At 40.5% G+C, this 16,350-nt stretch overlaps 1 protein-coding gene across 1 annotated transcript; it reads left to right on the top strand.

Annotated features, from left to right (window-relative positions):
• Positions 1-5,725: 5,725 nt before the first annotated feature.
• On the top strand, positions 5,726-15,980 carry LOC113026862 (cadherin-related family member 5). Its single transcript, XM_026176082.1, has 16 exons — positions 5,726-6,115; positions 6,830-6,936; positions 7,043-7,257; positions 9,009-9,065; positions 9,160-9,252; positions 9,362-9,448; positions 9,538-9,648; positions 9,872-10,039; positions 10,402-10,492; positions 10,572-10,678; positions 10,782-10,982; positions 11,073-11,204; positions 11,605-11,683; positions 11,780-11,970; positions 12,069-12,089; positions 12,686-15,980. The coding sequence occupies exons 2-16, from the start codon at positions 6,861-6,863 to the stop codon at positions 13,682-13,684; spliced, it is 2,628 nt and encodes an 875-aa protein (XP_026031867.1). The 5' UTR covers positions 5,726-6,115; positions 6,830-6,860; the 3' UTR covers positions 13,685-15,980.
• The last annotated feature ends 370 nt before the right edge of the window (positions 15,981-16,350 follow it).

Below are 16,350 nucleotides of genomic sequence, written 5' to 3' on the forward strand. Positions count from 1 at the left end.
CACGTCATACACCCAGTGGAGTCTGCAAACCAGCTTCAACCCCCCCCCCCCATTAACACAAAAAGAGGGGAAAAGTTTTTTCTTCTGTGATTATATATTCCATTATTCTATTTACCTGTACCTATTGTACAGGTACAGTATTAAAAGCCCTAAATCTGGTGTAGAGAACTCCAGGCCTCCAGTTTTAGATATCACCCTGGGTCAACAGACCTAAATCAAATGATGAGTTCATTACCAGGCCTCTGAAGAACTTCAAGACATGTTGAGCAGGTAATTTAGCCATTTAAATCAGCTGTGTTGGATCAAGGACAAATCCACACCACAGCTCTTAAAATCGTGTCTTTATGCTTTTGAGTTTCAGTTGGCAATTTTTTAGTCAGGTGTTCCTGCTCTGAAACTCTGATCTGCTACTTGTCCACTTTGCCTTTCACTTATTATTACATAATGATATATAGTGCACATAGGATACAGATTAAACAGCCTTAAGCCTTTTTTTTCTCTGAGTCTGTCACCAAACACATTTCACATCAAATCATCCCAAAAGGTGTGTGTACACACTCCTTAATTTTATTGTTTGGGGGGTTCTGGGTATTTTTTGTTTTTTTGTTTTTTTGCATGGGTGTGCTGAGACAAGTGTCTAAAGATATGAGGTTTAATCTTCAGAAGTTGTCTTTTTATTTATTTACCTCTATAAAGCTGTTTTGAGTCAAAAACACAATAAAATAAACTTACTTACAATTTTACTATTGAGAGAAACACAATTGCACAATTATAAATGGTTTATCCTTCCCTTAATCACAGCAAGTATTTAAGTCTATTACAAGAAAAATACACTCATTCTGAAAAGAAGCAAATGTTTGGGTACTTTAGCTTTGAAAGTCAACTCTTTGACTTGCCTCCTATTTTAACCACATCTCTGCTGACATCCAGTGGCCATATTCAGTCATGGCTGATGAGATAAACACAATATAACCTTTTTTGATCCAATTTAAGTCTTTTGTTGATATTAAATGAATATTCTAACTTATTAAAACACACTAATACGATTGAAAGCTTCTAGGAACAATCATATGATATGAAAAATTATTGTGATATAGTGATATATAGTGCACATAAGATACAGATTAAACAGTCTTGAGCCGTTTTCCCCCCTTTGAGGCTGTCACTCAGGGCTGGACTGGCCATCCGTCATATGGGCCGCTCGTGATTTTTCGTTTTTATGGGCCGATGGGGTTTTATTTCTTTTCTTTTTTTTTTAGCGGTATAAGTGAATAGTGGTGGATTGGCCAGTTGGTCATGATCGACTCTGGACTGGACCAATTACAGCCGAGGGGTTCGAACTTTAAAGTTGAGGTGAAAAGGAATGCGATTTGTCCCGTACTACTTCAGCTAGAAAGTTGCTAATTCAATCATGAAACTGATTAATGATCAGCTGATCGGCTTTTCTCTCTGCGCCAGGAAGAGGAAACCGGCGGAGGTCACGCTAAAGAACAGCAGCACGTTTAAGCTTGATCAGCTGTTATTAGAACTTATTTAATATTAATTTCTAGTATCAGCTGATGTTTGCTGGAGCCACAGCTGTAAAGCTGCTGGTCATGATATCCGTTTGGATATGTGGTGAGAGGGAAACATGAAGATGAAACCAGGAGATGTCCTTACTGAATCATCAGAGCTGAACAGGTGATGGAGAAACAGGTTTACCTTTTAGGTGACATGAATGAGTTGAAGGGAAGTTATGAACTGTTTCTGAGAGACAAATAACACCAGGATCCTTTTTTTACGTACCTGACGCTGGTAGCTGTGCAGGGGCGGGTCTAGCAATGTTTTGCCAGCGGGGCAGGTAGGGCATTAACAGGGAAAGGGGGGCACAAAGAAATACTTTTCTTCCTTATTCTTATTTAAAATGTCTAGCTTTTAATAAATAATTATCTGAATCTTACAACCAAAGTTTCTATCTGATGTAAAATGTATAGAAATCCATTATTGTATTCAGTAAATATTAAGTCTAGTATATACCCTAGTACGTTATAGTATTCTTTCCTTTGGGAAGGTACCATCTGTGCAGTCTGCAATTCTGTTGAAGAAAGATGATGAATATATTTAAATACTGGAGAAAAATAATAAATTTCTGTGCATTTGTTTTATACGTGCATTAAATTAAAATCTTGAGGCAGAGGGTGGGGGAGTGGTTCCCTATTTTTTTTTTCTTTTGCTTTTTTGCTGGGATTCTGGCAACCCTATTAGATAGTAGGGGTGCAACGATACTCGTATCGATATTGAACCGTTCGATACAGTGCTTTCGGTTCGGTACGCATATGTATCGAACAATACAAAATTTGTAATTTATTTTATCAACTTTCCTTCTGACGATGCTGTCTGTGTTGAGCGCTCAGTAAATCTGCGTTCGACTACTCAGCCTAGGCTGCACTGTCGAGCGCAGATCCACTGAGCGCTCAACACAGACAGCATCATCAGAAGGACGAGCGCAGGGCAAGCTAGCGAGACAGAAGTTAAGCTCTCCTTGCAACATGGCAAATTGAACCTTCCCCACCCTCATTCAGATGTGGCGTTTGGAATTATTTTGGTTTTCATGTGACATATGACCCTGAAGGTAAGCGCGTCATGGACTAAAGTAAAACAGTATGTTGGATGTGCCACGCAATGCTCAATTACATGGGTGGGAACTAGTGTGTTAGCGAGCAGTTAGCTCGTTAACGTGTTAGCCGTCTAGCCCCACGCAGGGGTAGCTCGATAACGGAGCACTAGTGGGAACACAACGAATATGACTGCACATTTACGCCGACATCATCCTAGTGCAAAGACAAGTGGAAGCAGACAAAAACAACAAGCATGCATGTTACAAACTTTACCCGAGTCATTTAGACAGCCGTTAGCACATGATTCTCCTTATGGGGACCTGATATGTTTAATATTGTGGCGAGCTCAGACAAGGAGGAGAGGGAGGTGTCGTTTGGTCTTGCTTACCGTGAGCTAGCCAGGGAGCACAGCCGTTTATTGACATCTGCAGAAGAACACTGCCGCTAGCTAACTCCTCAGCGCGGCAACCGCACAGCAACAACAACACACAGAGCGCCCTCTGACCCCGGAAGGACACACCGTCGCAGCGAGAAGGCGTCACCCGTCACTATGGCAACATAAACAAAACATAACTGTACAAACAGAACCCCGAACAGCCCTGACCCGCTACATAGCCCCCGCCTAAGGGGTCAGTCGTCCCCGACGACCCCATTGCCCCACACAAAGTCCTGCAAATGTCCAGGTGCCTTCTTTTGGCGCACCGCCGGTCACGACAGGCGGGGGAAAAGTCACTCGGGTCAGAACATGGGGTGCCACCATCATCCCACTTCTGACACCAATGTGGCGAGCTCAGACAACGAGGAGACGGAGGTGTTGTTTGGTCTTGCTTCCCGTGAGCTAGCCAGGGAGCACAGCCGTTTATTGACATCTGCAGAAGAACACTGCCGCTAGCTAACTGCTCAGCGCGGCAACCGCACAGCCACAACAACAACACACAGGGCGCCCTCTGACCCCGGAAGGACACACCGTCGCAGCGAGAGGGCGTCACCCGTCACTATGGCAACATAAACAAAACATAACTGTACAAACAGAACCCCGAACAGCCCTGACCCGCTACAATATGCTGCTGAGAATATAGCCCAGAAGAAGCGTATAGTATAGCTTTTATTTTGGAAAGAGCCATTTCTCTGTAATAAACTCTCTTTTCCAAAGATGAGTGACTCCTCAATCAGATACAGGTGTTACCGCGCCAGATCCGCGGCCCCGAACCGTAGTAAGGAAACCTCTGGCAGTTACTTGAAGGTTCCGTAACTGACTCGTAGCCGGCAACAGCTTACTATACAGGTCAACTCCGCTAGCAAAAAGATCGAAGGAGGCGTAGGAAACTGCTTCACCGAACTTTATTTCTTCTCTAAGGCATGAACACAGCGTACAGTGGGCTGAAACAGTTTACTCGCAGCGAGCATCGCCGACACAACTCTGGCTGTCGAGGGAGTTATTATATTCCTTTTATTTATTTTCTTTCCGTCTCTTCTGTAGCTAACCGTTACTTTTTCCCCTTCTCCGCTCTCTCTCTTCACACACACACACACACACACACACACCAGGCAGTCCCGCTACACACATCCCGAATACATTTCCCATCAGGCTTCATCCTTAAAGGGCCATGCCTGTAACACAGGGCTTGCAAAATCGGGCTAGCGATTTTTCCAGTCGGGCTACCAAAATCTATCTCTGCCCTGCCCGTCGGGCTATTGTAGGAAGGAAAAATATATGTCAATGCTTTTGCATTCTTTCGGAAATGTAGCTGGGTAATTATGTCATTGGTATCGGTGAGCCACTGTCAATATGTGACATATTGAAATCGCGTTTGAATTTGCGCTTGTTTTTTGCTTTCACTTTGCAAATATCCAGGTGCCTTCTTTTGGCGCACCGCCGGTCACGACAGGCGGGGGAAAAGTCACTCGGGTCAGAACATGGGGTGCCACCATCATCCCACTTCTGACACCAATGTGGCGAGCTCAGACAACGAGGAGACGGAGGTGTTGTTTGGTCTTGCTTCCCGTGAGCTAGCCAGGGAGCACAGCCGTTTATTGACATCTGCAGAAGAACACTGCCGCTAGCTAACTGCTCAGCGCGGTAACCGCACAGCAACAACAACAACAACACACAGGGCGCCCTCTGACCCCGGAAGGACACACCGTCGCAGCAAGAGGGCGTCACCCGTCACTATGGCAACATAAACAAAACATAACTGTACAAACAGAACCCCGAACAGCCCTGACCCGCTACAATATGCTGCTGAGAATATAGCCCAGAAGAAGCGTATAGTATAGCTTTTATTTTGGAAAGAGCCATTTCTCTGTAATAAACTCTCTTTTCCAAAGATGAGTGATTCCTCAATCAGATATATTTATTTTTTTAATTATTTTTGTTTCAGCAACATTAAATTTAAAAACTGTACTTTTGAGTTAAAATATATATTTATAATTTTAATAAATGACAAATTAAAAAGGCATGAACATTTTTTTTGTATCGAAAAAATATCGAACCGTGACACCAAAGTACCGAACCGAACCGTGAATTTTGTGTATCGTTGCACCCCCATTAGATAGGTATATGTAATTATTATTATGTTGTTATATGTTTTTTCTAAGTACTGTTTAGAATACCAGAATAGGGAGGCTGGTGTAGGTTTAAGTTTATTATAAAGGCTTTATGGCTTTTCCTAAAATACCATGGTGGGCCAGTCACTAGTCAAAATGCCCGGGCTGATTTTTTGTCCCAGTCCAGATCCCAAAAGGTATGTGTACACACTCCTTAATTTTATTGTTTTGGGAGGTTCTGTTTTTCTGTTTGTTTGTTTTTGCATGGGTGTGCTGAGATAAGTGTGTAAAGACATGTGGGTTAATCTCCAGAAGATGAACAGCTAATCCCTTGTCAGGGTCTATTAGTTGTCACACATTAATTGCTAATTGAACAAATCCAGCAGGGACGAGCTGTATTGCCAAAGAAAATGTTTAGAATCATTTAAAAATTTCTTAACTATCTCACAGCCTGAAATTTAAATCTATGTATGACCATCCTAGACCTAATGTACTAAACAAAATGATGTTCTTGTTATGCGCTGTAATACTGACAGCTGAGTTTGCCAGACACAATGTCTATAAAGGTGAAGAGTCTCAGAGTATCATACAAATCTCTTGAATTCACTTGGTACCCCAGTCTCTGACCTCATTGTCAGGTTCCTGTCATCTCTAATCTCTTTGGCGTTTTCCTCTTTGGCCAGGTAAGCCACGCCCTCAGCCTTTAGCCTCTGAGCTGGCATTTATCCCCGGACACACATAAGCTGCTGTCTGCTTTTTAATGTATGTGGGGAGGGTGGTGTCAATGTGTGTGTATGTGTGTGTTTTACCTGTTGCTGTCACTTATTTTTATTTTTGAAAGCGTCACTCTGTCTTTCTTAACCATGTTTGGTGGATTTTTGGGGTTTTGAGACTCAGACATGCCACGTCCATCAGAAGTCAGGAGGATATGCAGACTGACCAACTAGCTTCAGCGGATTTGACAACAACAGGTCAGTCAGCCGAAGTTTATCAAACAGTGTGGATGGCAGATCAATCTTGATCTATAAAACAAACTGTTCAGATGAGTGTGTAAAGGCAGGCTTCTGTGTGTTTATTTTACTTCATATAAATGGTAAAGTTGTTATTTCAGTGGGATGTGCTCACAGATCCAAACAGTTACTCAAGAGCATCGCAGACCCACAGTTAAACTATTTGGTGGTATAGTAAACAAGGTCAAGGTAGAGATGCTGCTAAAAAAATTTTTTTAAAAATCCAGCGATTCCTTAAGTCTGATTAAAAAAAAATTTGGGAGTTGTTAGTATTTCTGATATAAGACAATGTAATGAGAACACTGATGAATAGTAAAAAAAATCTTTAGAAATCCCTGATACAGGAGGCATGTGAGTATTACCAGCACTGACAGAGTAGAGTTAAGATTACATGTCTGCAGATGAACTGGGAATAAAAGTAAGGAAAGCATGTTAGAGAAACATGTAGCTAACTATTACTATTACTATTACTAGTCTGCTCTTTCTGATTGAAGAAACCCCAACTGAAACCCAATTTAAATTTATTAAACTGGATTTATAAGGCAGAGTTGAGTGTATTTGTGTTTGGGTATCATGTCACACTCTTAACCTAAAGAGAATAACTGAATGTGACACACTAATAACAATGACTATGTTTAGTTACTTGTTTTTTGCTCTTTCTCTGCCTTGACTCAGGCAGAACTGGCTCCTGAGTCCTAACCCAGGAATGGCCCTCACTGGACCAACTGCCAGGGCTCCAGTCTGCTTGCTGCTGGTTCTCTTGTATCTTCGCACAGTCACAGGTGCAACCACCTCACAGTCAAGCCAAAAGCTTAAGTTATAGGTCACACTTAATGAAGCTTTAACCCCCCGTCTATGTGTTCAAGTGTGTGTTTGTGTTTGGCACAGGAATGTCAGGCTGGGGTGGATGTTTGGATGGCCAGAATGTATCTGCAGCAATCAAAGAAAACACAGTTTGGGGAGAGATTGTTGCTGAGTTAATGGCTGACACCACAATGGAGGGAGTGCAGTGGAGCCTAATTGGAAAGGATGCACATTGGTTTTTCTTGGATGGAAGCAACATCCGGCTCAACACGTCAGCTGACCGGGTGCTTGACAGAGAGGTAATGGCACTGATAACTGAGCTGTCTACAAGGCAGAAATATTTAGATGTGTAATATACTTTTTGTAGTGGCCTTGAGCCACACTAAGGAAACTGTATTTGGAACAAACACATGTTGAACCTCACTATCTCCTTCTTGGCCCAAACCCAACCTCTCTTACTGTCATCCTCTTACATCATGGCAACTGTTAATGGGTCAGCTAGATTATCTCTCTCTCACACCAAGAAAGTCTTTCAATGTGCTGATCACTCATTTAAAACAAAAAAAATGAGATAAACAACTTCAGAAGGAAGAAGCTATAATATTTATAATACATATAACCCCAACAATCCTGAACTTAATAAACAGAAAGAAATGGGTTGATCTGTGAACAAATGACATGATAGCATCACACAGTTGCTGCAGATTTGTTGATTGTTGTACATCTATGATATGATATGAATCTATCTATGATATGAATCTCCTGTCACACTAAATCCCAAATGTTCTCTGTTGGATAGAGATCTGTTAGCTGTGGAGGCCATTTGAGTGCAGTGAATGCACTTTCATATTCAAAAAACTACATGATTTTAGCTTTGTGACATGGTGCATTATCCCGCTGGAATCAGCCAACAAAAAATGGGTCTGCTGTGGTCATAAAGGGATGGAGTTGGTCAGCAACAATACTCAGGTAGACTGTGATATTTAAACAATGATCTGTTGAAACCGAGGAGACCATATTGTGCCAAGAAAATACCCCCCACACCATCACATCACCATCACTAGCATAAATTACTGGATCCATGGTTTCATGTTGTTTTATATCAAATTCTGAATGTCACAGCAGAAATTGATAATCATCAGATCAGGCAACGTTTTTCCAATTTTCTGTTGTCCAATTTGTTAAAACTGTGCAAACTGTAGTCTCAGCTGACAGATATAGGTGTAGTCTGCTGCTGTAACCATCTGCTTCAAAATCCAGCATGGTCTGCCCATTCTCCTGTGACCTCTGGCATTAATAAGGGATTTTATTTTCTTCTTTTTTATTGTTGACGCCAGACCAGCCCATCTGGCACAGACAACCATGCTGTGTTCAAAATCAATTAAATCACCTTTCTTCCCCATTCTGATGTGATTGGCTGATTAGTTTGTATTTACAGGCAGCACCTAACAAAGTAGTCAATGCATAAATCTCCACATATCTATGTGTTTATTTTAAATATGCAATTGCTGCAGTGAAAGAAATGTTATAATTTCATACTTTATAGCATTAAGTAATCCAAATGCAGACCAAATCTAAGTTAAATATTATATAAATCATTATAGAATGGAAAGACTCTTTACATATTTAATAATCAACTCAAAAACTCAACACAAATCAGCTTAAAAACTATGATTACAACAAGTCTATTCTTTTAAATTGATTTAAAATCCTTTTATACAAATTAATGTTTCATGTTATTAGACAGGTATTGAGTGCTCACATGACTCTTATGTCCTGTTTACTGAATAAAGAGAAGTGGCCTAAATTAAGATTTGAAAAATAACCCTGAACATCAACAGAAGTTCAACAGAACATCAACAGAAGTACTAACCAGGCCCAACCCTGCTTAGCTTCTCTATAAGTGTCTTTGATGGACTCTGGTTACAAAGTTTCTGATTTGGAAAGGGACTCCATTTGAAATGTGTGGTTTTGACAGCTATGTTTAACAATGTTATCATATCACTGAATGAAAAGCTCTGCCTGTCGCCTCTTGTTTTACATCTTTTAGGCACTGGGACCCATCCTAATAGCTGAATTGACATGTCATGAGGACGGCATCCTTCTGGTACACTGTCTTCCATCATTTTACTCATAATTCCTCTTTGTATCATTCCAGATTCAAAGCTGAATATATGTGTGTCTTTTTGCTGTTATTTTAGAGTGTTTACAGCGTCCTGGTGAAGATTCTTAATGAGAATGATAATTCACCTGTGTTTCCAGAAAACACAGTCCAGACTCTTATTATCAGTGAGGTATAGGGCTTTCAAAAATACCCGCACGCAAATCTCTGCATGTGTATATTACAATAAAAATTCCACTCCTGCTGCCTCAAGTGCTTCTCTGTCTGTCTGTGTTTTCAAGCTGACTGCAGTGAATACTGTGGTATTTACTGTCCAGGCCACAGATGCCGATAATGACAACATCATTTACTCAATTGACCAGGCATCCGTAAGTTGTATTTTTCTACCTTTTAAATAAAAATTGGAAACATAAACAAACAATTTATCATTGTTTATGTATTTGTGTGTATTCCACAGCCTGATGCTGAATATTTCAAAATTGATCTACCAAACAGTGGCGAGGTGGTGCTGGCCAAGCCTCTAGACTATGAGACCAAAACTGTGCTTACTGTCACCATCTATGCCTCAGTATGTACATTTATTTAATTTATATTTCTTTGATTCTAATCACGTGAGTAATTGTGCAAATATATACATATGTTGCTAGATTGTTTTTTATCCCAAAAAATAAAATAAAAATACAATCAAGATTTGATTCACTGGTTCTCCTGATTGTAAGACTGTAAGAAAAGCTTCACTGTATTTCATGCTTCATGACCAGTGTAATATATTTGACTTGTCTTTATTTCAGGAAATGAACACTGCTGAGCACTACAATATCAGCACCAGTACCACCATCACTGTCCAAGATGGAGATGACCAATACCCACAGTTCCTGCCCTGCACGTGGCTTTTCCAGGAGACTAATCAAATCTGCACCAGCCCTGTGTACACGGTCAACGTCACTGAGGGGGAAGAGGTCAGGTGCTAAACCCTCCCTCACAGATGGCACACACATGTCATCAGAGCAACACAGTGCGTGGCTATCAGTCGCTCAGAGTTTGGTAAACTTAAAGCTGACAAAGTCCAAAATGTTAGTTTTAGCAGATCAAAACACCCAAGATAATGCTCTGAGCTTTATTTTCTTAAAAAACAAAATAAAGGATATTAAATTTAAAAAATGATGAATTTCCTTTATTTTTTTATTTAGATTCTATCAAAAAATTTTATGTTATCTGGCATTTTTGTAATTCCCTGTCACAGTTCAAACAAGACTCAGATCCAGTGGCTTGGTTACTACTTTATTAGAGCTGATTTGAACAAATATGTATAATATTGCAGGACATTTTGTTGGACTTTTCTCCTGGTCCCATTCATGCAGTGGATGGAGACAGAGGACTCAACTCTTCACTGAGTTACACCATCCTGTCAGGTAAGATAACCAGCAACACAAATCAGTATTTAAAAATGTTCTGTGTTTGTATCTATAACTGGGTTTTTCTGGGTTGCAGGAGATGATGATGAACATTTCACGATGGACAGGCTGACAGGTGAGACGAGGCTCACTCGAGGGGTGAGAGACAGGCTCATAACTCCACTGCTGTGTCTTCAGGTCATGGTAAGGCTCAAACACACTGTAAGTGGTAGGTTTAAAATGTATGACGTCTTCTTCAGTACCAATCTCATTACTGTGGCTTTTTGTCTCTATGTCATTCACCCAGGCATATCAGGATAACGACCCCAGGAAGTATTCTGTTGCTACAGTGTTGGTCCGAGTTCTGGCAGCGAACCAGTTTTCTCCAGAGTTTGACAAGCCTGAATATCGTGGCTTTGTAGTAGCAGGAAAAAGTCCAGCCTCTCTGGTCGATACTTACGGTAGCAAAGCACTAGTGCTACATGTACACGACCAAGATTTTAACCAAGTATGCACTGTGACATGCACAGATACAACCATGCTGCCGATGGTCAGTGCAGTCTGTAATGCGTCACCTTTTTTCTCCACAAACTCACAGGGTTTCAATCCAATGATCTACTTCACGTTCAATCCCACATCCAATCACACAGACATCTATCAAGTCACACAGGAGGGTCTCCTGATAGCCAAGACCAGCGAACTCAAACCAGAACAGGAATATGTTCTGGAGGTGAGCCTCGAAACTGTACAGGCTACAAACCTTATGTTGTGTTACTTACATTTAGCACTTTTTAAACAACCGTTTGAATTGAATCATACATTACAGAGAATTTAAATAAAGTAGTATAAAATAGTTCATATATATTCAATAACATTGTCTTTCTATACTAAAATTGTAGAAACACAGTAAGAACTGGTGGGGGGAAATGTAACCAATATGTAACAATGTAAAATCGATTGGCTAAAATATTACAACCAGTGTCTCCCTGTAGTTACTAATAACATAGGCGAGTTTATATTAGGTCTATGTGAATCATGTTTTCTGTGCTCCACTTGCCCTCTGTCTTCCACGAAAGTCTCATAAAAGATGCATGTAAATAAGATAATGATGCCATTAAAATACTTTGCAGGTTATGGCTGTAGATCAGGAATCAGGTGATGCCACGTTTGCTACCGTAGTTGTGGAGGTGTTACCTGAAGGGCAACCAAGTAAGGTGACCCATCTGCACACTTGTATACACTGCTGATTGCTAATAATCCTGCAGACTAAAACAGCCTCTTCATGTTTTACTTTGTTTGCCCCAGTCCCCTATGGTCCACTGCGAGGTGATCACGTGATCGGCTGCACAGTGGGTAAAGCGTTGTTTCTGAGCATGGTGTTTATGACTGCACTTGGATGTGTCCTGTCTATACTGATGTGGCTGAAGAAGAAACAGAAGGGAAAGAGAGGCCCATTGGAGAGAGGCTGTGTAGCACAAGGCAAACATCCCAATGTCGTAAGATAATTTATGACTAAAATATTTACTAAAATTAAAATTAACATTTTTTATTTGTCTGAATGTGATCCAAAATATTCTGCCATTTACTCCCACAGAGCTTACGATGGTTCCAGCTGGTGAGTGGTCTCTTGTTTGTTTGTTTGTTTGTTTGTTTGTTTGTTTTGTTTTAGAGTTATCTGTATCCTCACCATATTTTTTTCCTGTAGTAAAAACTGCTTGTCCTTTTAATGTTACCTTTATAGCATATTTATCTTCTATCCAAAACCAACTAAGGGATTTAATTACAGTTTTACATCTGAACTCTTCTAATTCTGCTAAAAGTAAATGATCAGGTTTTACAAAACTGAATGAATAATAAAATTCATGTAAATACAAGATACAACTTCCTCACTAGTTCCAAAATTTCCAAACCCATCTCATGGCCTTCATCTGCAGATTTAACTCAAACTTCCTATTACAGAATAACACGCACAAAAGGTGTGGTCAAGAAATGTCACATGGACCCTGCTTGTCGAATCTACTATTTCTAATGTTAAAGTTTATACAGTATTTGAATATTCAGAGTACTTTATAAGTCTGTGAGACTCGAGGGCAATCTGCATATTCAAATAATCTTGCTCAGGATGATTTGCTTGCACCGTCTTTGTATCTCTGTGCAAAAAGTAGCTTTATTCCTCTGTGTGTTGATCTGATGAATGTAATCACTCCTCAGATGAGTCATCATAATACTATGCCACAAACGGAGGAAGTACCCTACAGCAGTGAAGAATATGGAACTTACAATCCTTCCTTCAGCTTTACTGAAAACCCAGGAATCTACATCCAACAAGGATGTACCCCCTGTCAAGAACCGACCCCACCCACAGATACAGCTGTACCTGACACCAGCTCCATCCCCACTGAAACTGTAACCTTTGACAATAATGTTTCTACACCAACCAACATATCTTGCATTTCGCCCACTTTTACAGCCCCTGCAAATGTGAGCCCAACAGATAAAACTCTGGGTGCTGCTCCACCCAACGAAACCCCTGGTATCCCACCAGAATCAAACCCGGAGTCTATTGAGGAACAATCTAACATCAGCCCAAGCCCTGAAACCGATGACGCTGATACAACTCCACCTGTAACATGCCCGGATATGCAAACAGGCTCCAATGATGATCTTGTTGACCCAACAACTAGCCCCTCCTCTCAATCCAGTATTCCATTCAGTCGTACCCGAATCGCTTCAGCAGAAATTGACAAACCCTTTCGTAAATCTCGCGTGAAGACGCCCTCATATTCGCCTTTATTGTCCACATCCATCCCCAGGCAGACAAGCACACCCCCACCCACCCCAGAGGATGTCCCTTTAAAGGCCACATTGGTACATATAGATACCTCTCCCACTGAGACGCCACCAGAAACACCAGAGCGAACGGCGGTAGCTCTGAGCACAGAGGTGTACCAACCCTCTACGTCACTGGATGAAATAGAATCAGAGCGTCTCGACGGGACAGCAGACAGTAGCAGTCATCCTGAGGAAAGAAGGGCATCGACAAACTCGGTAAACACCCAAGATGACCGCAGGGTGGGGGAGGATGATGATGGTTTTCTGGGAGATGAAGATGCAGACAAGAACAGTGAGGGTGAGTTGGAGTCAGACGAAGAAGAGCTGCTGAGAGTGATGGCTCGTTGTAATCCCATTTTTATCACATTTAGTAAGTGATGTCACTATGATATCGCAGGCGGGTGACAGAAGATGGCGCAGGTAAGACGAAGATGGAGAAATCATGGAGAAACAAAGAAGCACTAAAGGCTGGCTCTGCTGTTCTGAAGGCATAAATGAAGACTGGGTGTATACACAGTGCACTTGAAGGGCCACATCAAAAAAAGGCCTGCATGTGTTTGCACTAATAAGCTACAACATTAAAACCAAAGTGCAATGTTCTCCTTGGAAATCTTGAGTCCTGTTGCTTTGATGGTGCCACTCACCCAAATAGTTGCATAGCTGCAGATTAAGGAAACCTATCCAGTGAGATGGCACTCCCCGGCAGCAGTGGCCTCCTTAAGCAGAATGATGCTCACAGAGGCTCCCACAAACATGACAAAGAGGCTAAGTTAATGACTTGGACTCTTCACATACTAATCTTACTGAACATCCGTGACGTACTGAAGACCTGGAGTCAATTTTTCTGAATAATGTTTCAGTAACACAAGAGGAACCTCCATGATATTTTGACACATGGTTTGAAAGTTGTAGCTTATTAGTCTATATGTAAAACAACATGTAACGTGTAACATGTAGCATGAAATACACCATGCTGATCCATTCATAACACATACAGTAGTCATAGTCTAAATAAGATAATAAGGATACCATGAAAATGCAATACAAATAAATAACACACTGTTTTAAAACAAATGTAAGCATAAATTGAGATTTTGTTGTCCAAACATTTCACACTAACCAAATATACGAGTTTATCCTGAATATGATGAAATATGTGAAATATACTTCAAAAAGATAAATATACACAAATCTCAGTGAAAAGTGCTGCTAAAATTCCATCCAGGCTGAATATGGGGGGTCGGTGGTGTTGCTGTGGGTGTACTAGTCACAAGCAAAACACTTGCTGTAATATCAGAGGACTATGTAAGGCTAACATTTAAATCCACAGGGATAAATGCAGCTCCAGTTTATGTACATGTTGTAACAAAGAGCACAACACATACTTGATAATGATCGTTTATCAGTAATCAGAATGTTCAAAGGGATAATCACAGCAAATGTCTGATTTTCTGGTCACATTCCAGTCAGTGACGTCTTTTTGCAGCTGTTAAAACCCCAGCAGCTGCCATCACATGACACAAGTACAAAATCTACATTTAAAGTCACAGTGCAAAGCACAGCCACATTTGAAAAGCCACTTACCTGTGCATCTAAGGTTCCACACCGTTATGAATTTTGATGAGAAGAGATTTACACTTATGAATGTACTTACTTACAGCATAAAATTAGTATAAAATATGTGTACATTCATCACGGAACATCAGTTTGAAATCAAAGAGAACAGGGGAGCACATGTTACAACAGGCATGGACACATCTGAAGTTTTAATCTCTCAGTATTTCAAACACTCAGCGCCATCAGTACCCAATCTGTTCATCTACTCTTAAAGGCTCCATTCTGATGGACCTTTTCAGATCTATGTCAACATACACTGCATGTCAGTGGGAAAAAAGCCAAGGAACTTCTGTAGATCTTTATCAAGCTACAGAACCGGAGAAACTATTTCCTGGTAGGAAAATGGCTTCATAAACTGTGATGTGGGGGGGGAAAAAGAAAGAAAAAAAAATTCTACAACCACAGGGACTGTTCCTACAGTTAGCTATACTGAATGCTCTTTTAATTTAATTACAGAAGCTACTCGAGCACAGGAAGCAAGCTTTGAATTTTCCAAACAGTATTTTAAGGACTTACTTGCTTTTTCTGATTTGACAGGACAAAACTGAACTCATTAGAAAGAACTGCAAGCACAGCATCAGGCAAACACTCATAAACTGGTTGATGCAATCTCTACAGTGAAAAACGCTGGTGGCAGCCTCATGCTATTGGGCTACTTCAGAAATAAAGGCAGGTCAGAATTGGCCATAGTTTAACTTTCAGCATAGCGTGTCTAAAGATACGGTTTCAGTTTTCGTTGTTAAAGGCCACTGACAGATGGTTATAGACACTAGAAATCTAAAGATACAAAAGGTGAAAGGTTGTGCATACTACTGATTCTTCCTTTAATAAGTTTGTCAGTGTAGCAGGCAGCACTCAGTCTTGAATATTCTGCAGATGAATCCTGTTCTTCTCACATTTTTGTACATCAAAGCAGAATAAAAAAAAAAAACATGTTTCTGTACAAACTTAAAGGTTAAGGCTCCTAATGAATAGCATCAGGTAAGTGAATGTGAATCTAAAGATCACAAAGACCTCAAAAGAAAAGAGCTTCTGAATAAATTGTTAATATTCATCACGCCCTATTCTGAATAGTTTGTGACTTCGCCGCATTCATTAAATACTGTGTGGATTCAGCTCAGTTCTGACACTTTTGTATATAAAAACACCAACATTGGTATTATAGTGAAAGGGAAAATGAATGTCTGAAAAAGAAGGTGGAAGGAAGACAACAAGCAGGTCAACATTCTGAACTGTGTTTTTCCTTCACTGTTAATACGAGCACTGATATTTTTCAGCTTCCACTTAATATGATGAAATGTTTTATAAGATTATTTATTAGGAATGTGAAGTTTGTAGAAGACAGTAACTGAGCAATTGGTATGTTTAGCTTTCCAGAGAATAGCTGTTATACAGCAGAAAGCTTCTGACAGCTTAACCAACACAAA

The sequence above is a fragment of the Astatotilapia calliptera genome, chromosome 7 (genome assembly GCF_900246225.1).
Source record: "Astatotilapia calliptera chromosome 7, fAstCal1.2, whole genome shotgun sequence".
Lineage (NCBI taxonomy): Eukaryota > Metazoa > Chordata > Actinopteri > Cichliformes > Cichlidae > Astatotilapia > Astatotilapia calliptera.